The 21,225-nt window shown below is 43.2% G+C and overlaps 1 protein-coding gene and 1 long non-coding RNA gene across 9 annotated transcripts in view; both read right to left on the bottom strand.

Moving 5' to 3' along the window:
* The window catches only part of TTC39B (tetratricopeptide repeat domain 39B), an 86,814-nt gene extending 72,455 nt beyond the window's left edge, over positions 1-14,359 (bottom strand). For 2 of the 8 annotated variants that reach the window (XM_051772321.1, XM_051772328.1), the window contains exon 1: positions 13,951-14,359. In XM_051772321.1, coding sequence (XP_051628281.1) covers positions 13,951-13,971 — 21 coding nt within the window. In that variant the 5' untranslated portion in view covers positions 13,972-14,359. Of the gene's footprint in view, positions 1-5,595; positions 5,878-7,079; positions 7,765-7,816; positions 7,961-8,302; positions 8,327-8,412; positions 8,437-13,950 lie in introns of those variants that run through there. The other 6 variants (XM_051772322.1, XM_051772324.1, XM_051772323.1 and 3 more) reach the window with 5 other exon arrangements.
* Positions 14,360-16,724: 2,365 nt separating this feature from the next.
* Positions 16,725-20,200, bottom strand: LOC127463199 (uncharacterized). The gene is made up of 3 exons (XR_007900692.1): positions 20,087-20,200; positions 19,924-19,971; positions 16,725-16,847 (listed from the first exon to the last, which is right to left on the bottom strand). It is a non-coding gene; the product is annotated as an uncharacterized LOC127463199 (long non-coding RNA).
* Positions 20,201-21,225: the final 1,025 nt, after the last annotated feature.

Raw genomic sequence — 21,225 nt, 5'->3', positions numbered from 1 at the left:
CTGTGCTGCTGAAATAGTTTATCCCTCATCTGAGATATGGATGTGCTCTGACAGTAGGCAAAACCAACAAAGAACCAGGAAAAACACGAGCCATATGCCAAAGCACAAGACTTTGCAAAAAGCAGACAAAAGAAGTACAAATCTTACTTCTTCAGTTGACCAAGGTATACTTCTCAAAGAAATAAAACTATACAGGTCAGATTAGGATGTTTAAAAACAATAACAAAAAAATCATCCTTCATGAGAGGAAGCACTCCCACTATCCCTTCCCAATTCTGTATTTCCAACATATTCTTCATTTTTTACGGTAAAAAAGGTACCACAGTAGCTTGTTTCCAGCCTCTCAAACTCTCTGTGGGAGTGCAGCTACCACTGTTTCTCACCACTGAGACTCTTCTTCCAGGCTGAAATAATCAAACAAAATTTGTGAAGAGTCCTCAGCATAAGCATAAGAGAGAGAACAGCCAGTGCTGCACAGTTCTATAATTTATTCTAAAGTGCAATTATTATATTAAGCTTCTGATGTAAAGAAGCACAACCACTAGCAAGTTCTTTGATCATAATGCAGCAGCTGCTACAGCAGTGGATGAAACTCTTGAGTACTTAAACCAAGTACTAACCGGCTTTTGAGTTAAAGACGAGGCTGATTTCATTTGAAATTAGCTCTGAAGATAAACTGTCCAGGCTGATAAAGCCAGCCTACACAGTGTTTATCCCTGCTTGGGCAGTTCAAGAGAGTACAACATGCATCATAAGACCTTCATTACCTACATTTTCCTTAATAGCTTATTTTAGAGATGAGGCACAGATTAGCTGAATTGATCAAGCTGTCCTTAATACAAGCCTGTCGTGGTTTGTACCCACAACTAAGCCAGCAACTATGTACCATGTAGATGTTCGCTCACCCCACCACACCTCACACTCCTCACCTCTGTCCCTTCAGCAGGGTTGTGTTTCCACCCCGAAGCAGTCAGTTCTAGGTGTACCTGACAGCTCTCCAAGTGAAAGTGAATTGTGGCCTACATTCTGCTGCAAAAGGGCTTAGGAAAAATGCATTAGCAATATCAATTGTTGCATACCACTTGGCTACCTTTGACTCCAGCCCTTACTGGGTACGGCAGCACTCAGCAGCAATGTGACTTCATTCAGGTCACAATAGTCTACTGTTAGTCTCCACACTCCATTAGATTTCTCTAACTGCCCCTATGGGTCTATCAGAGGGTAAGCAGGTCCTGCTGATCCCTCCTTGACTATAGAGTCAACAAATCAGCTTCTGGATGAGAATCACAGAGTCTCTGCTGATGTGATACTGATGCCAGTGTACTCGTGGTAGCAATCGGCAACTGTTCCTCTCTGACCTTTAGCAGTTCCACAACAGAAGGATCCTCCAAGAAACCAGGAAAGGTAGACAGCTGCTTAGTTTTCTCCATCTCCAAGGCAGCAAGATCAAAAATGCACTGGTACCCTTTTGGGCCCTTGAAATATTCTCTCCTAAACTCACCTGTGACAGGGATGCAGGAAGACTCTGCGACCATCAGAGTAAGGTGCTTTTGCCACTCATTCCCAGTCAGACTTACTTCAGCCTCCAACACAGTCAGCTCTTGGGATGTCCCTGTCATTCCAAAAATACAAATGGGTTCTGCCTCTTTATAGTTTGATGGCATTAGAGTACACTGTGCACTGGTATCTGCTAGAGTCTTGTATTCCTGTGAGTCTGACATGCCAGGCCCCTGGGTCCACAGAGTCCAGTAAATCTGGTTGCCCCTCTCCTCCATCAGGCTGCAGCAGGGCCTCTCCAATTTGTCCACTCCATATAAAAAAAAAAAAATTTTTTCCTTAGGATCAGCCCTTCCACTCTGGGGAACTGCCCACTGTAGAGTGAAGCAGCAACTTTTCTGGAAAAAAAGAACACATTTGTGATTGCTTTTCCCTACAACTCAGGTACCCATGCCTCTAGGGTTGAAGGTAGGTTTTTTATCCCACTTCCTCATGTCCTGTCCATGATCCCTCAGGTAAAAACACAGAGCAACCCACTGTGTCTACCCCCTACAACCTCTCTCTTGAGCAAAAGAACATATACTGTTAATAGCTGAGACACTGGGCTAGACAGGTAGGCAGTAGGATCGCTCCTCTTTTTGTTGCTGGAACTCCTGGAACAGTTTTTCCCACTTTTCAAGCAGTTTTTCAGCCAACTCCATAAGGACTTCATATTGCCAGAGCTGGCAAGCTATTCACCCACTCTAAGTGCCTCTTTGTGTCCCCAGCTCATTACTACCAACACAACAATGCTGTGCTCTGCACAAATTGCCACCACACTGGACTTCATCTGGATCTGTGGGTAACCACACATTGTCCTGGTCATAATAAATCATCTCTAGGTATTGGACACTTGCCTGGGTGACATGTAACACCTCCCTTGAACAAATACTTTTCCTTCATACTTGACAGGAGTCATCTCCAGAGGCTGAGGATTTATGCCCCTTTTTTAATTGCCTTGTTCATGCCTCCTTTCCTAGAAAGCAATCCCAGCTGCTTGGCTTCCCTATCCTGTAATTCTAGGCTACTAGCCCTGTTATCCCAGCATCAGAGCAGGCAGGTAACAACGTGCACACCTGGATGATAGCTGAAATCTCTTCACCTGTTACCAAAATCTCAGAAAACAGAGAGAACCCTCTGACATCAGTGCAGCTATTCAGACAGCAGGTACTCTTTACTGACAGTGCCAGAAGCATGGGGGAATCCTTCTACCTATCATATGTACTATCAGAGAAAAATCCTTCCCTTTTTATTTCATCTATGCAATGTACATGTAAACTTCCAGTATCTTGAGCCAATCTGTTCAATGTTTTCTATTGGAACATCTTGCTTTCTATCAGCACATCTAGGTACAACCTGCACTTTACTGCTGTGTATAATATAGTGAGAATTAACTTGTTCTAAACTCCAATGTTCTAGTACAGATATATATTCTATCTCCTTGCTTGCTTAGATAAATTCTCCCATATCAAACCCACAGGTCACTCAGGGATAGGTATCGAATTGTTATCTTTTGTTCTGCCTCTTCCACCTGGTCTTGGGACGGCCCTGTTTAATTTTCCTTTACTGTGAAATGACTTCTGTGTCCATTTCTTCTTATGTATAGGAGCGACTGATACAGATATGGGTTGGTCCAGCTGCAGTGTCTGTCACTGGATTTGGAGTACCCACACTGCTAGTCGCCTTGTTGTTAGATCCAGAGACCATCTTTTCCCTTTGAGGGTACTGAGTAGGACTTTCTCCTCATGAAGCCATGCTAGCTCTGACCAATGCCTGCACTGTCCTTCAGGTGTTTTTCAATAACTCCCAGAATAATCCTCTCCATATCTTCACCAGTCACTGAAGTGAGACTGACAGGCCTGTAGTTTCCAGGGTCACCCACGCTGCCCTTCTTGAAAATTGGGACATTAGCCAGATTCCAGTCAATTGGAACCTCTGCAGATTCCCAAGACCATTTAAAAATCATTGAGAGAAGCCTCACAATGATATCAGCCAACTCTTTTGAGTGGTCTTGGATGAATGCCACCCAGGCCCATAGACTACAGGGATCCAGCTGGGAGTTTATCATTCTCACAGCAATGGCCCTCCAGCTCAGGGCAATGGGACACTCTTACCCCATCTTCAGTGTTTAAGATGGAGGCAAAGAAAGTATTGAACACCTCTGCCTTGTCTGTGTCCCTGTTTGTGAGGTGAGCATCTTCATCCTGTAATGCGCCGATGTCTTTTCTGCATTGCCTTTTGCTACCGGCATATCAAAAAAATCGTGTCTTTTTATTGTCCCTCCACATTTCTGGCAGCATCAACTCCAGTTGAGCTTTGGCTGCACAAATTTTCTCCCCAGAGTGGGGAGTAGCACCTCTGTATTCCTCCCGTGTCATTAATATAAAAAATGCTTCTAACAAATTTGTTTTAACATGTTCTAGTCAGATTTGTGATTACCTCAACTCATCATGCCCTGCACTGGGCACCAAAAAAAGACTGTCGTGGCTTAACGCCACTCAGCAACTCACAGACACTCACTCTCCCCTGTCCCTGATGGGATGGGGAAAAGATCAGGAAAAATGTAAAACCCATGGGTTGAGATAAAAACAGTTTAATAACTGAAATAGAGTAAAATAATGATAATAATAGTATAGAAAGGGAGAAGGAGAGAGAAATAAAATCCAAGAAAAAGAAGTGATGTAAAAATACAATTGCTCACCATGCCTTGACTGATACCAAGTCTCTCCCCAAGCAGCGATCAGCCCCTCCAGCCCAACTTCCCCCAGTTTATATACGAGCCGTGACATTGTAGGGTATGGAATATCCCTCTGGCCCGTTCATGTCACCTGTCCTGGCCAGTCTCCCTCCCAGGTTCTTGGGCATCTGCTTAGCAGCAGCACACCAGACACAGAGAAAGTCCTTGTCTTAGGTAAGCTAAGGTAAGTTGCTAAGGTAAGCACTACTTAGCAACGACTAGAAATCAATGTGTGATTCCAAGGATTCTCAGACTGAATCCAAAACACAGCACTGCACTAGCTACTGTGAAGAAAATTAACTCTATCCCAGCCAAAGTCAGGACAAAGCCTTAGAGTTAACCACCAGATCACCTTCAGATCTGTGTATAATCCTTAGTCTGGCTCCCTTTGGCCAAACAAGGAATTTTTTAGCACTCAGATCTTTCTCAATCATAAACCCTTCTGTCTGACATTCACATGCACAAAAGCCCAGGCTGGGTTTGTGGTTTTGATTTTTTTTTTAATTTATAGGGAATCCCCAAGTAACCAATTAAGCTGGCTTTAAGACTTTGAAAAACCAGGGCAGCAAAGAGTGAACTTAATGGGAAGCAGATCTGGCCCGCTATTTTAAGTAATCTTTAGACAGTGCGGGGGGAGTGGGGGTGGGGATGGATGGGGAGAAGACAAAGTTTTGCTTGAAGACTCTGCAGTGGCTGGAAGTGCCTTTGCCCTTAAAGTTAAGTGTATCTGCCCTAGATTTGCAACCCGCTCTAAAGGAATACCAGTATGAGTTATTTTAGGGGGTGAATTCAGTCATATAGCGGTTTAAGTATTGATACCATATCACATTCTGAGTTCACAACTGGGCACACCTCAGGTGGATACTTTGACCACGTAGCAGCCAGGAAACTGCTTCCTAGTAGAGAATGACCACACACATTCCAACACCAGGGAATTGACATTGCACAGTAAAATCCTGAGTTTAACAAATATTTTTTTTCCAAGGTGGGCACACTCATAGCACTATCTCATTAACACAGTCTCTTAGTCTTGGGTCTCCACTTCCTCAAGGTGGGTTTCTTTTCCTTTAAGTAAAAAACAACAACAACAGACTACTACACTTGCATTAATTGGGTTAAAAAGAATCCAATTATTTATTTACACTTCATGCCACTTTCTCGCCATTCCCACCAGAAAGCCACAGCTGCAGGACTATGAGACGTAAATCAGCAAAAAAATCAAATATATATAAACATGGTATCTGGCATTTCCTTTAGCTGTGAGAAACATAAGGAAAACAATAAATTGTATTCAAGGACTCTCTACAGCAGGGGGCAGCTACCTGGTACCTTATCCTTAGACTTTAGAAGCAGGATTCTTGCTGGTCTATTTCCTGTTAAGTAGGAAACAACTTCAAGGTTTAGCTCAACATATCCTTCTTCAAAGCTTCTGGGGTGAAGAAGTATTCACAAGTTCCTGCAAAGCAAAATTCTATGCTAAAAGCTATGTTCAGAAAGTACTAAGCACATACGCTTAAACCAGGAAGCAGAGCTCCCATCTGCCATGTACCATGTAAACAACATTATTTAGATGCATGCAACTCTTAAAAACAAAGTTAATAGTAATGTTCTCTTACTTCTGTTTCTCAGCATTGTAACCATTGCAAACACCAAAAAAAAAGCTAAGACTTTAAAAACAATTATCACAGGCATGAAGTGCTGAAATCACATCAAGGTTATTACTAAAGAGACTATAGTGAACCTGTAGGCAAGGGCAGTCTACAGTGGTCTAGATAACTTCTGCTACAAAAGCAATGACTTTCCCTAAGATCAAGCCACTATCTGCCCTCCCCTCCTGAACTCTGGGATCTCACCAGGAAAAAATCAAGAGTACTCTCTCTGTTGCCAATACAGGTCTACTTCAGACTCCACAGAATCAAGCGTAAGTCTCTGCAGAGAGCATGAGGTCTTTCAAGCTCATCTGGACAAAGCTTTACAATTTTTGTAGAGTATTGCTCAAATAACCTCCGTTTTATGTGTTTTTATGCCTACCTTTCAATTTTTTTTGCATGGCAGTTGCTTTTCCTCTAAGAAAGCATTGATCCTTAACATCAAACTCCATGAAGTATATTCTTCCCTATTGCTCATACAAGGTTGCAGCTAGGTTACAACGAAGTTGCTGAATACCTCTTTTAGTAATTGTGAATTCCAACTACTTTCTTGCTGAGAGCAGCAAGAGTTTATAACTTTTACCCCCCTACTACTCCTTAGAATGGAAAAAACCTTGACTCCCCAGAGATCACTATGATTTTTCAGTGATTCACACTAGCAAACAATGAGATTCAAGCACTTCACATCCTCTTCACGTTATACCACTACATATAAATTTAGGAAGTAGAAACTTTTATAGTGTGTGCTGAAATACAGGCTAATATATATCCCCACCTTCTAAATGAGAACAAGCTAGTTCCACTGAACTACACAGCATACCCAGTCCTATGTAGATATTTGTATGAAACACTGTCCTGCCTCAGAAATGGAGCACTGTAAAAAACACAACTTATTAAGTACTCACGTGATTCATAAATTGTTTTCAGCAGAATTTGGGCAGAAGCATGCCTTACAAATCTTTCTGAAGAAGCTGGTGGATGCACACAACACTAAAATCATTCATTACAGACTGCGCAGTCAGAAATCAAGTCAATATTCCCACACGCGTGTGCCAGGACTGCAATTTACTGTGTTTAAAAACACCCTCCAGTTAAGACTGCCTCAGTTTGGCAACACCCTTCTCAAAAGCTCGTCTAGGACAATCCCTTGCACTCACTAGTTTCCGAGAGGTGTTGTCAAAGAACCCTGCTCCTGTTTTTCTTTAGACTGAGAGGACACGGAAAAAACATGCAAGTTCAAGCGATCGTGTTAAGGGATTCGCGTTTGGGCTGTTTGAAGCCCAAAGGTGAAATCATAAACGCATTTTACATCAACTACAGTTCTCACCAGCATTTCCCAGACACCGAAACTGCCCCGTGACCCCGGGCACACGGGGCATTCTCGGACCACCCCGACAGCGGCGCCGCTGCCGCCCGGCAGAGCCGGGAGTGGCCGCTGCCCGCACACCTGCCACGCAACCCGCGACTGCCCGCCCGCCGGCAGGGACGCGCACCGGAGCGGTGGCGCGGCACCACCGCACGGAGCAGCGCAGGAACTGGGGATAAAGAATTTTTTTTTCATTAAAAACCAGGGAAATTTTTAAAAAAATAAATTAAAAAATAGAGCAAAGGCGGGGGTCGCGGGACGCGCGAAGGGGCTGCCCGCGGCCCCGCCGCCGGGACAACTTTCCTCAACTCCCGGCGGCGGCGACTCGCTCCACCTGCGGCCGGGCCTGCCCCTCCCTGTCTGGCTGGCCGCCCACCGGCCCCACCGCAGGGCAGGTGGGCGACCAGGGCGGCCGGTGCAGCGGGGCCTCCACCCGCGCCCGTCCCGCCGCCGCCGTCGTGCCGGCAGGGACGGCTGCTCGCTGCCCGCACGCCCGGAGCCCTCCCGCCGCCGCCGCCCTCCCTTTACCTCCTCGCCGCCGCCGCTCTCCTCCGTGCCGTTTCCTACGCTCGCCATGTTCCCGCTCCTCTGCCCGCCTCGCCGGGATCTCTGCGACCGCCTCGCCCCGTCCACTGCTCACAGTTCAGCAGTGATACCGCCCCCCGCCCTTCTCGGCCGCCCCCGCTCAGCTGGGCCCGGCCCGGCCCGGCCCAGCCCGGCCCGGCTGCTCCCGCCCGGTTCGTGCAGATCCCCGCCCGCCGCCTCCTCCCGCCCCGGCCGCCCCGCTGCCTGGCGGCCGCGCCCCCTCGTTTGCATGCAGGGCCCGCCCCGCCGGCCCTTGGCTCCCGCCCCCGCCGCACCGCCGGCTGTGCCGCTTGGACGGGGCAGCGCCGGCGTCCTGCTCCCGGCGGACCCTGGGAGCGGTCGGAGGTGCGCCTGGCCCGGTCGGGGCAGGCGGAGAGTCGTACCAAACTCGTGCCGAGGCCCCTTGCTTCCTCTGTCCTGACGCCTCACCTCCAGCCACGCTGCGGCTCCGCGCCACCGTGACCAGCTGCACTGGCCGAGGCGCCGCAAGTGTTCTTCCCCCAGCCGTTCCTGCGGTGTCCCTCCAGTCCCCGGCTTACCTGAGCGGCATCTCGAGCCGGTTCAGCACACCTGAACCAGCGCTGCCGGTCTGATTTTGTGCCGGCGCCATCCGCCCCCACCGGTATCCGCCGCACCGCCCGGACAGCGGCTCCAGGGAAGGGCTGTGCTCCTGTCAGGAGGGGCCTCGGGAAGCACTGCGTGCAGACCCGGCCACTCCGATGCCGTCAGTCAGCTCCAGGCATTCAGTACCTGATGTCTGGGAGAAATGTGCACCTACAGTCAGTCCCTCAACTCCTTGTGGCCAGGCTCTGTGGAAGAGCGGCTTCATCACCACGCTGGGTCGTGCTTGCAAAGAAAGTTAACAAAGCGGCCAGTTCCCTGAAGTCTGTTAGACTACCCTGCCCCACCTTGTTCTATGATTAGTTCATAGCACCATTGTGTTCTTTGCTAAAAATCTACCAATTTCCACTTCTCCCCATTCTGCCAGCCGAGGTCAAGATCTATTAAAAGGCATGATGCCCATATCCACTTCCTACCAATTCCTTTCCTGTCACTGCCTTTGTTAAAAAATACATGTAGTTTTGATTTACTGGCTTTCATTAGAACCAGAGACAGATTAAGAGAGAAACAGAACTGAACAGATTCAGATGACTAGGTGGTAGATACAGTCTAACAGTTTTTTGCAAGTTGAGAATACAATCTAAGATAAGCCAGGTCCTTCAGTCTAAGAAGAAGCAGAAGTACAGGCTTTTAGTGTAGGCCAACAACTGAAGTGTCCCTATTAATCTTACATAGACTGTACTGCTGTATCTGCTATTTTTACCCAGCTGAGCTAAGTAAAAAGGGGAAGGGAACCCAACACGAATATGTTCATCTGTCCTGCAAAATTCAGTCATTTCAGTTAATGACAGACACACTGTTCTCCCTTACTCCTGTTGCATTTGAATAAGTTTCTTCACTGGCAACTTGTTGAAAGATACTTCTAATGATATTATTATTTTTCCAGGACTGATCTAAAGCACATGAAATATACCAGTACGGCAAAGGCAATAGACAGGCCCGTACATGCTTTGTATTTCATTCACGGTACAGGCATGTCTGGCCACACAGCTCCACTTGAAATCTTTTTTTATACTGTTTGCAAGTATCATGCAAGTTATCGTCCTCTGTTGAAGACATTCACCCCTTTCTATTTTTCAACTCCAAAGGCAATCCCTTTGAGATATCCTTTAATTTAGAGCAGCATACTACCTCCATTTCAAAACTAGTTTTTAACCAGTATTATTTAACAGAATACTATGGGATACATAGTATATCAGTAGGATAACTAACACATAAGGTCTCCAAGTTCTAGGCAGATGGCCCTTAAAGATGAGTACCAGTTACGGCGTTCTGTAGAAGCCACACACATAACCAGTTATGCACTGCCAGTTCTAGCTACAGAGAATAAAAACTTAGCACAACCCCTTATGTTCTTGTAGAAACTGTTAATGGACTATAGCATCAATACTTTCAGGGTTAGGTTGGGGAAATCACAGTAATGTGCAGTTTGTAGTCATGAGTAGTCACTCTAAGTGTAGAAGACATAGCTGCACATGTCAGAGGTTCAGTCAACATGCTCATCAAGTTCAAGATTAATGTCTAGTTCAACACTTTGTCAAAATTAGTTCTTTATAGGCTTCATTTATATTATTGTATTCTTTCCTCTCCAGCAAGTCCTTTAGCTCGTTTATATTCTTTTGTGCAGATTTAAGGCTGTATCTATCAATGACTTTTCTCTAGTCAGAAAAAAGATGCATACTAAAATAATCATGGAAAAGATAACTACATCAAATCACTGCTTACCAAGGTAGCTAAGGCATGATAATTGCTACTGAAGTCTGAATACAAGCCCTGTGAATGGCAGAGCCATTACTGAGTTTTGCTTGGTCTTTTACAAGCTGCCACAGGGCATACTCCCATTGAAGTCATTGTAATAATAGTCAAAAAGGACATCTCAAAGCCACACCCTAGTTGGCTTTAATCAAGTTTAATCATTCTTCCCCTTCTCACTTGAAATGTAAGCATTAAAGAAAAAAAATCCTTGTAAATTCCTCTTACAGTTTTCTGTGTGTAAAAAACTAAACAAAACCCAACACACCACTTCTGATGGAATATGTACAAGAACTAATAGGTCTTAATCCTCTGAGAAGAAAAGCCTGCAGCAGTTCTCGGACAACTCTAGTTTCTACCCATTTGACTGCAGGTGTCTTTGCAGCAAGAATTAGGAAGATTATGAGCTGATTACTAATCTTTCAAAGAGCATTCAGGGAACATTCCAGTGAATGTGTTGAAAAGATTTTGCTGAGATCTGACAAAGGAGACAAGACCTTGAGAGTGTGTTCTCTGTCTGGAAAAGCTGTATAGATTTCCCACACGGGAAAAACCTGCCTACATTTCCCCTCATCTTCAGAGCCATCACCTGCTTGCTGCTGTGTTAAGACTACTTGGATACTTGATAACTCTTCTAGTGTATCTTTCTGCAGTACAGCTATTCACTGTGAATTTGCCTTATTATAAGAATTCATGGGACAATTTGGAAAAATATTTTTTTTGAGATTCTGTAATCAAAGACAGATCTTACAAGAATGAGGGGCTATTCTGCCCCTCATCATCAGATAATACAGAAGAATAAAATCAACCTCAGTATAAACATTTGGTACTGATACAGTTTTCTTGAGGATTAGAAAATTGTCGTTGAGAATAGGCTGTCTGTAAAATAAGCCTAGGCAATTGCATTAGCAGTCCTGCAGCTCCTTTCCAGTAGGGTTACCCTGTCTCAGACTCACACAAACAGAAGAACTGTAGATAACACTCATTAAACAATTAGCAGATTCCCCAGTGGAGGTAGGGCAAGTGAGCAGGACAGAAACCAAGTCCCGCCTAGTTCCAGAAGTACTGTTCCATAAACCACGTATTAGAACAATGAGTACTCTGAGCTGTACAAATTGTACGTGACTCTAACTACAAAAATACCCTGTAAAATATTTGCTGAGAGAGTCAGAATCACCATAGTTGAGGAATACCTTTCAACATCAAGAGAATGAAATTTCTTACCGAGTTAGAAGCCAGCTAAGCAAACAAACAAAAAAGTATTTGCATGAACTTGTCAGAGATACTAGTTCATAAAAAACCTGTAACAAAAGCAAGATGTAACAGCCAAGAAAGAAAAATTGCTGAGATTGTATTTCCTTTTGCATTATATCTGCCATGCTATAACCTCTAGGCAGTTAGGGTTTTTTAGCCAGCATTTATTTTGCCAATTGATATGAAGCAACACCTCTTTCTGACAGGGACCAGTATCAAAATACTGCTTCTTCACAGAAGCTGAGCTAGTCTGTGGCTCAAAAACAGTATTTCAGATATTACTATAGCAACAGCAGTAATCTCTTTAGAGTTAAAACACATATGAGTGCATTGATGCATACCTGTAGTTGCATGAGGAAGCTAAGATAGACTTTAAGATTATTTCAGTTCCTGCACACACACAAACACACGTGCGCGTGCACAGTCCTTTGCCACTATCCATTCCCTCAATAAGTTTCAGGTTCTACCTTAGACTCTAGAAGAAATACTTACTCTCAGTCCAAGCACCCATTTTCCCACATCCAACTAGAATGAGGGTGTAGCAAGCCACAGTGCAGCTCACCTAGTCAAGTAAATACAACAATTGAAGTCACTAAAACAAGGAAAGTCAGTGTCCACAAAATACATGCTCTGTCTTGGGCCCCAACAGAAGGGCGAAAAGGGCTGAATCAAGGAACTGAAACAAGCACACCAACATACATTTCTTATGAAAGACCTAAAAGAAAGCAGGCTGTCAAGGATACTTCTTGGTATGCATGAAGGCAGTACTACAGCCCAGAGTATTCATGTTCTTCAGAGACTACAGATATGGATATCAAGTAAAGCTTAAAGTACCGGGTTGTTATAGTTAAGAGTGAAAGTGTTGTACCCTCAATAAGCTGCTTCATCTAAATCCTGTTTGTTAGACCTCTCAAGAACTTTATTTGGAAGTGAAGAACATAGGTGTTACTTCTTTGACAAATATATCCAATGCAGTAATTGTATTTGAATACTTAGACTCTCACATTCTGCTAGGTGCTCTTTTAGAGAGCCACAGTAGTTTCAAACTCCGAGATCATGTTTCCATATTTAGAAGGGGTGGCCATCTTGAAGCAGAGCCACTTCTTTCAGTCAGACATATTTCCCTTCAATCACCATTGTAGCATGAAGCAAATATTGCAGTGGTAAAAAGACATACAAAAGCCCAAGATTAGGAGAAGGTGATGAGGCAGCTACCAGACCTTTCAGCATAAACAGGATCTTGAACAAGATACATAAGAAAGCCTCCTCTACTCAGGGAACCCCTGCCTCTTTCACAAAGCCAGGGAAAGGACAACAATGAAACTTTAGACATGGTACAGAGGTTTACCTCAGTTACCATGTGACTTGTTTCCGTATACCTAAGCCAGGTTGTATAAGTGATCCTCAGTGAAAACATAATGCAATTAACTCACTCAATTTTCAGGCACTCTAGTTCTTTTACCAATGTGTCTACAGAGGCATTATTTACATAATAGTTTCTAGCAACTCTTCTACAGGTGCCATCTCTAACTTATGGGCTATATTTAGATAATTTTGTGTATCCCCTTATAATTTCCTTAAGGGAAAATCCTGAAAGATGCCACTCAGAATGACTCATTAAATCTTTTAGGCCTAGAAACCGGCATACACCCTAACACTTACATAGCACGTTTCCTGCTCCAGGTGGAAACAAGCTATTCTTAGGCTCACACCATTTAAACTGGATTTATCCACAGCCAATGCATAACTTTTCACAAGAGTGTAATATAAGGTAAATCACAGAATACCTGATCCACCCACTGCTAAACACACAACTAGGCTCAAGGTTAGAGCCGGCTGCTTATATTGCACTAGATACATGCCTTAAGGACATCTAATACACTATGTAAGTACAGACCTCTAAGCAAAACATCAGAATATCAGGTCAGATTCAGTAGGATGATACATGAGGAAATTGGTAAGCCATGCAGAGTAAAGAACACCAAAAAACAAGCAAACAAAAAGCCTCACCAACAAAACACCGCAGCATTTATTATCTTTTAGGAGGCTTAAAAGTCACCCTGTTTTCTGTGACTATTTGACAACCAAGCCAAAACATACCTGGTATTTCACTACATTTGGCAGCACAAGTAGGTTTCGCATCACCTACACTCCTTCTCCTCCTACCTTTACTGGTTAACATTCTCTCTTCTCAACATTCATATCCCATTCACACTCCACTCCCACTCTCTGACATTCCATTCCATTCCAGCCCATTCCCCTTTCTCCCCTCAAAGAAGAAGTTCCCTTTGCTTTTGTGTATTTGTTTTCTTTTCTGTTTATCTCACCCTCTGCTCATTTATCCAACCAGGAGTTTTCTAACAGTGCTGAAGAGGTCTCCCTATAACTCCTTGCATCAGGCCAGATGATTAATTCTTTCCTGTCCTACAGCAGATGGAACAATTACTTACCTTGGGATGATGATGTCTCATCTCTTTCCAGTTTTCTTCCCTTCTCACCTTTACAGTAAGCAGTTCCCTGCTATTTTAGCAAGAAATTCTCTGTACTTCTCCCAGTCTTATCTTTAAACTTCTTCCTGTTTATCATCATATTTAATCTCATTGGAAGTATTTTGATGTTCTTTTTCCCAGCCTTTAGTCAAGGAGCATGTTTCAGAGAGTTATAGAGTAATAAAGGTCAGAAATGACCCCTGCAACTGTTCTCATTCAACTCTCAATGTTTTTAAGATATAAAAAGCCACATTAAGTTATGGCATTGGTTTAGAAAGCAAAATACATTAATGTGCCATCGCTACCTCTCAAATTAACATGAAGCTTGGTGTTTGCATGCCATATTGTAAATGACTGAACACCTCTTCCTGCAGAAGCAATCCTGTTAAATAAACCCATAAGGATGTTACTGCACTGCTGCACCTGGGTTAATTTTTAATTGGCTCTTTTTTCCTTTGGAAATCTTTACTCCTATGAACAGTCTAAACTGGTTTTTGTAATTTGATACTTTTATTAGCTTCAAGAAATAAAGCAGTTTTCCTGTAAATCCTCTAATGTAGGGGGTGTGTTCAAGGTACAGGGATGTACCAGGGCAAGAGTGCCCGAGGGAGCATGCATCGACATAGACAACCCTATTGGTCAAAGAAGTCACATGGTTTTGAGGGATAAAACCAGTGCCGAATTTGAAATAAAATCTCTTTGTTCACCATCTCACAAGGAGCGTGCTTCCTTCTTTACCATGTAAAGTACTGCCACGCTACACTCTAATAACTAGAGCTAACAGCACCCTTGAAATTATATTATTTATGTAGCTGAATCCTTTCCACGTGCTTTTTCATTACAAACTGTACTATTTGTACCAGAAAAGCAAAGGTAAAATCTGTAACTTCACCTTACAGGAATGTTCTTTGCCTTAGTAACAAAAGTTTTCAAAGATAGGTTTGCCAGAAAATATGTTACATCTTTTGTCTATTCATTTTGTTATTTTTTCATTGCTCTGAAAACATGTTTGGGATTGAACTAGCTGAACAGATGGTTGCTGTGTGTCGAAGTCATCAGGGAATAAAAATGACTGAATGCAATCCCTTCCTTTCCCCCACCAAAAAAAAAAAATATCCTTGAAACCAAACCCAAAATGTCACATATACAAATCAATGTTCTTGTTCCCACAAAAAAAAAAAATGGATCCTCCCTCCTCTCTGAGTGAGGATCCTATAACGTAATAATAAGACAGTGTTTTATAATTGCTAAATTGTACCCAAATGTCTTCCCTTCACACTGTTGGAAAATACTTTTATCGATTTATTTATTTACGTACTTGTATTTTAACTCCTCTTAATTGATGTATTATCCATGTTAAAAATACTTTTTCTAAAAAACAAAGACCTACAAAACCCCATGTGATTCCTTCTTCTTGTCATGTAGGCTGCTGTGTTCAGAAGCTCCTACTGTACAGCAGGTCTATGTCCCTCTGTTCAGTGATGAGATTTTGCTGCAGACTGGCTAGGAACTGTCTCTATGCTTTGCAGCTAAATGCATAGATTTATCTGAGAAAAGCCTAAGGTTTCTCATCTGAAAACATAAACCTTGTTCAGTACATCATGGCATTTGGCCAGTGTATTAGTAAGAGCTCTTGACGCTTGAATATAACTTCTGGCTTTAAAATTCCACATTAGTCAATGGAGAGAGTGACATATGTTAAGAATAACGTGAGATGTTGTATTCTCCTACTAATATTTATTAGAGTGAGCAGTATTTGTTAATGACTGAAGTGCAAGAACTCTAGGTTTCAAATATTCTGTTTCTTGATTTTACTTTCGATTTTACCTACATCCATTATTTAATTAGTTCATTCAAGCCACCTGTTATTTAAGAAGTCCTAAAACTGAAAGACTTAGATAACAGATTTCTTTAAAATGTTATTATTTGCTTTGTTAGTTAAAATTTAATAAACAGATTTAGAGTATGGACAGTTACAGATAAACCCAAGCTTGCCTTGTCTACATGTTGTGCTGATTGTATCTGATTGTGCTGGTTTAAAAGTTAACCAGCAGGGGGAATGAACTCAACTCAAAGGAGAGATTATAAGTCAGAATAACAATTTATTAAAATAATACAGTAAGTACAATAATACAAACAAACAATTGGTCTCAACCCACAAAAACCCAAATGTATAACCCAGTGCCCTGGGGCCTGAACAAAGTGGTGTTCCTTGGGCCCTGTTTGAGTCCAAAGTAAAGGGAGAGGGGAAGAACCTGCTGGTGGGAGAGCTGCTGCAGTCTGGCCAGAACTGGTGATCGCAGTCCAGTGGTGGTCTAAGTCTGGTTGAGAGCGATGAGATGCAGCCGTCCTCTGGATCCCACGAGTGGGTTGAAAAATGTTCCAAAACTCCAAGATTATATATCCTCCAGTTCAGGCAGGAATGTTCAGTGCTCCCCTCAGGGCGGGGAGTTCCACAAAGGGTGTGAGGACAGAAACATCCTCCTATCTCACAGGCCTCTTAACACCTAGTTTATAGCCTGAGGAGTCAGGCTCTATGGGCAGAGGGTGCGAATAGTCTATTGACAACAATAGTCTAGTTTCTGGGAAATGACATGGAAGGCTATAGAATACAGTTTTGGGTTACACCCACCATGATGAACTGATCTCAGCTGTCCTAACTAGGACACTGATCTAACTAAATCAAAAGCCCAGTAAGCATGTTAGTATGATACCATGCCTAAACTAACATGCTTCCATGCAGTAGTTTTCCAGTGTTCCTCCATTAGAGTTGAAAATATCCATTCTGTATTAAAGCATTCACATAGTACTTTGTGGCAGTTCACTTGTCCAATGATTTGGTAAACGATCTGAAGGAACTGAGAAACAAAGATAAATACTTCACAAAAGGATCCAAGGATAAGTGGATTTGTGGAGGACTATGCAGAAAAAGCATCTACTGAATTTACAGTCTTTTTGTAGCTAATTTTGGGTTTTTGAGAGAAATGAGCTAATACATCTTGTAGAAAGCACTCCTGCAGCTATGCTCTTCGTGAAAATATTTGTTTTAGCTGTATGCTGAGTATAGGCCACAGGCAGACCCTGATGGGGAAATCAGTGTATTATGGGTATACATTTGCTTTGATTTGGAAAACCATAAAACCATTAAAATTTCTCCTGGATAGATGGACTTCACATGGATGCTTCTGTTTGCGATGAAGATAAATTCTCTCAAGTAATTCTGATTTGATTAAAATCCTCAGCACTGTGCGGCACAAATCCGGGAGATGTCATAACATCAAACGAAGTGTAGATATTTCCTGAATGATCATTTCCATTACTAGCCACAAATAACCAAAAGAAAATCTCTGTTTATGCACAAGCAAAATAGCAAATGTTGAAGAGTATGTAGTCAGGGATAAATAGACTGTATACAAGCTATAAAGAAAATGTTTTCTGAGTGCTCCAAGTTTGATTTACAGAAAGATGTGAGGAGAAGCTTTCTTCTGAGAAATAGATGGGCTGGGGCACAGAGGTATTCTGCTCCCCCCAAAAGAAATATATTACTGTGTTCTTGTCCAAGTCATACCGAGATATGAGATCCTTTTGGGGACAAGGTGACTTGGTATTCCTGTCAGTTATGCAAAGAACAGGTTCTTTGTAAGAAAATTAAGGCTTATACTAATAAAGAAACAGCTCAGGCTTTTCATAGTATTTATAGTTTCCATACAAAACCGCAAAACTATTTTTATTGAACAAGGAAATTTTCTAAGAGGACATATCACATTTGGTTTTCTGTGTTGCAGTGGAATGTAACTTGTGAATAGACAAGATAATATTTTGCCTGTTTCTAGCTTCTCTATTGATTAACTAAAAATGCTTTCAAAAGTAGTTTTTAACTGAGAAACATTTTTATTTCATTTAGAAGGTAAAGTTTAGAATACTTTCCAGCTTTGTATGAGCTGCTCCAGCCTCATTTCTCACTTTTAAAAATCCTGATGTTACTTTCGGATTTTTAAAATTCAGTATTGTCTTCAGTGTGCTCACTCAGAGAAACACTTCAGCATCATGTGACTAAGCGAGATTGGGCCTTTTCAACTCCAGTTACGTGAAGCGTGAACTCATTCTCAGAATGTGGGTGCATGGACAAGATACCATGAGATATGAATGCACACTGTTAGTTGTTACACAGAACTACCCATACGGATACTCTCAGTTGTTGAAACTGCAAAGCAATTTTCTGGTGAAGGCCAGTAGGACAAGCAACTTCTCATTCTGCATGGCACAAGTTATTGTTTCCTAAAATGTTGTAAACTGTCAGAGATTTCTTGCGATGATTTGCTTATATTAATGTATCTGATGTGTCCTCCTCTCTATCCTGTCTGTCTATCACAGAATCACACAGAAGCACAGAATCACAGAATCAATTAGGTTGGAAAAGACCTCTCAGATCATTCAGTCTGATCTATGACTGAACACCACCATGCCAACTAGACCATGGCATGAAGTGCCACATCCAGCATTTCCTTAGACACTGCTACGGACAGTGACTCCACTGGCCAGCCCATTCCACTGTCTAATCACCCTTTCTGGGAAGAATTTCTTCCTAATGTCTAACCTAAACCTCCCCTGGTGCAGCTTAATACTCTGTCCTCTTGTCCTACTGCTGGTTGCCTGGAAGAAAAGACCGACCCCCACCTGGCTACAACCTCCTTTCAGGTAGTTGTAGAGAATGATAAGGTCACCACTGAGCCTCCTTTTCTCCAGCCTAAACAACCCCAGCTCCTTCAGCTGCTCCTCATAGGACTTGTTCTCCAGACTCTTCACCAGCTTTGTTGCCCTTCTCTGGACCTTCTCCAGCACCTCAAATATCCTTCCTGAACTGAGTGGCCCAGAAGTGGACACAGCCCTCTAGGTGCAGCCTAGAGCTTGACACAGCAGTGTCAAGTACAGTCAAAGAATCACTTCCCTGGTCCTGCTGGCCACACTATTTCTGACACAAGCCACAATGCCAGTGGCATTCTTGTCCACCTGGGCACACTGCTGGCCCATGCTCAGCCAGCTGTTGACCAGCACCCCAAGGTCCTCTGCTGATGGACAGCTTTCCAGCCACTCTGTCCCCACCCTGTAGCGCTGCATGGGGTTGTTGTGGCCAAAGTGCAGGACCCTGCACTTGGCCTTGGTGAACCTCATCCTGTTGGAATCAGCCCAACTCTCCAGTCTGTCCAGGTCCCTCTGCAGAGTCCTCCTGCCTTCCAGTTGATCAATGCTCCCCCCCAGCTTGGTGTCACCTGCAAATTTGCTAATGATAGACTCAGTCCCCTCATCCAGATCATCAATAAAGATATTAAACAGGACTGGGTCCATCGCTGATCCCTGGGGGACCCACTAATGAGCAGATGACAACTGGATGCAGCCCCGTTCACCACCACTCTCTGGACCCGGCCCTCCAGCCAGTTCCTAACCCAGCACAGAGTGCCCCTGTCCAAGCCGTGGGCTGCCAGCTTTTCCAGGAGAATGCTATGGGAGACAGTGTCAAAGGCTTTGCTGAAGTCCAGATAGAGCACATCCACAGCCTTCCCCCATCCGCCAGGCAGGTCACCTGGTCATAAAAGAAGGTTGGATTGGTCAGACAGGACCTGCATTTCCTAAACCCATGCTGACCCCGTGTATGTCCCATGTGATTGCACTCAAGATGATCTGCTTCATAACCTTGCAGGGAACCACGGCCAGGCTGACAGGCCTGTATCTATCCTGTCTGTTTATCTGTCTGTTTGTCTCTCGTGTGCTCTTGTATCTGCCCAAAATTTTTGGCATATTTGATTTATTTAACCAAGCATTTAGTTAATGTCTAAGTGGTTCTCATATTTCATTAGGTTCATAATGCTTTATTCTCAGTAAACTCAGGGGACAAGGAATAGTTACGCTTAAGAAGAACAGTTACATTCTCCTTACCAGTTCAAGGAAGTCACATGTGTCAGGCAGGCAACAGACTCCCCAGGACTTTAGAAAAAAAGGGGAAAGAGGCTGACAGCAATCAGTGAGGTGCTCCCCACACTAGCACGCATAGCATGTGTTTGCAAACACTTGTCACAGAGATGTTTTTTGTTCAGACTACCTCTCACCAAATGCCTTGGCTTCTTCCACGGCAGCAACAATTCACGTTCTCTCCCTCTGGCAGTGGCAGTGGTTTTGCAGTGAATAGGAATGCAGGACAATCCCAAGAACGCTTCAGAAGCTGCACATGGCCATCAATTCTATGATGCAACCATATGCTGGAATGTCTTCATCTTTGTGGCAGCCATGGAACTTCCTTCTCTGCTGAGCAAATTTACCTCTGTTAGATGTGGGCAACATGTCTTTTATGAACACAGATAAGCACATGAGGATTTTCTTGTCATGGAGGTCATAAAATGGTAAGAACAGCTGTGCTTTACACGTTCCAAAAATGTGTTCGTTTGATACCTGAAATATGAGCGCACTCTTTAATAACATCTTGTAAAAAATACTGAGACCTAATTTGATCTGAATTTCGTCCTTTGACAATGACATTTATGGGAAATCTTGAGGTTTAAGACTTTTTGCATAATCACATTCACAAATATATATGTAGTCTAGCAGAAACATAATGGAGTTGCAAAATGTTGTGGCTCTTCCTGACACTAGCACTGATGAGAAAGACTGCTGAGATAATAAGACTGCTGACAGTCTGAAGTCAGCTGACATGGAGAAAAATAGAGTTCCCAAATGCCAGATGGAGGTGCCCCCAGCACCCCTCACACACTGGGGAAATTAATGGGTATGACATTTTTCCTTGTTTATTTTGACTAGGTCTTGAGTATCTACTGGCTGTCTGAATATGCAACCACTGCTAGAGGACCAGGAAGGATTTGTAATAAGAAAACAAACTAGCAATCTTTTCATCTACTAGTAATACAAAGGCATCTTCAAAGCACTAGCGCAGAGAACTGCTAGACTGCAGAAAAAAAAAAGTATCTTTGCAGACAGTTATATCTATATGGAGGCACCCTGAGAATGCAATATATGGAGAGTGAAAGAGAAAAAAAGAAAACTTCGGGGCTTTGGTACTGTTTACAGACTAATGCATGTGGGCGATCTCTTACTGTAAACACAGATGGCTGTGAGCCACACCTAGGTCATGCTGAGACGCCCAGCATGTATTTGTGGGTTTTCTATTTCCCACTGAAGCAATGATTTTTCAGCAGAATGGCATATATTTGTAGTCCTTAAAATAAA

Source organism: Manacus candei, unplaced genomic scaffold (genome assembly GCF_025592945.1).
Source record: "Manacus candei isolate 608988 ecotype Guabito, Panama unplaced genomic scaffold, ASM2559294v1 h1tg000152l, whole genome shotgun sequence".
In the NCBI taxonomy this organism is placed as follows: Eukaryota; Metazoa; Chordata; class Aves; order Passeriformes; family Pipridae; genus Manacus; species Manacus candei.
Note: the sequence above shows the minus strand (reverse complement) of the source record. Positions and strands in the feature narration are given on the sequence as shown.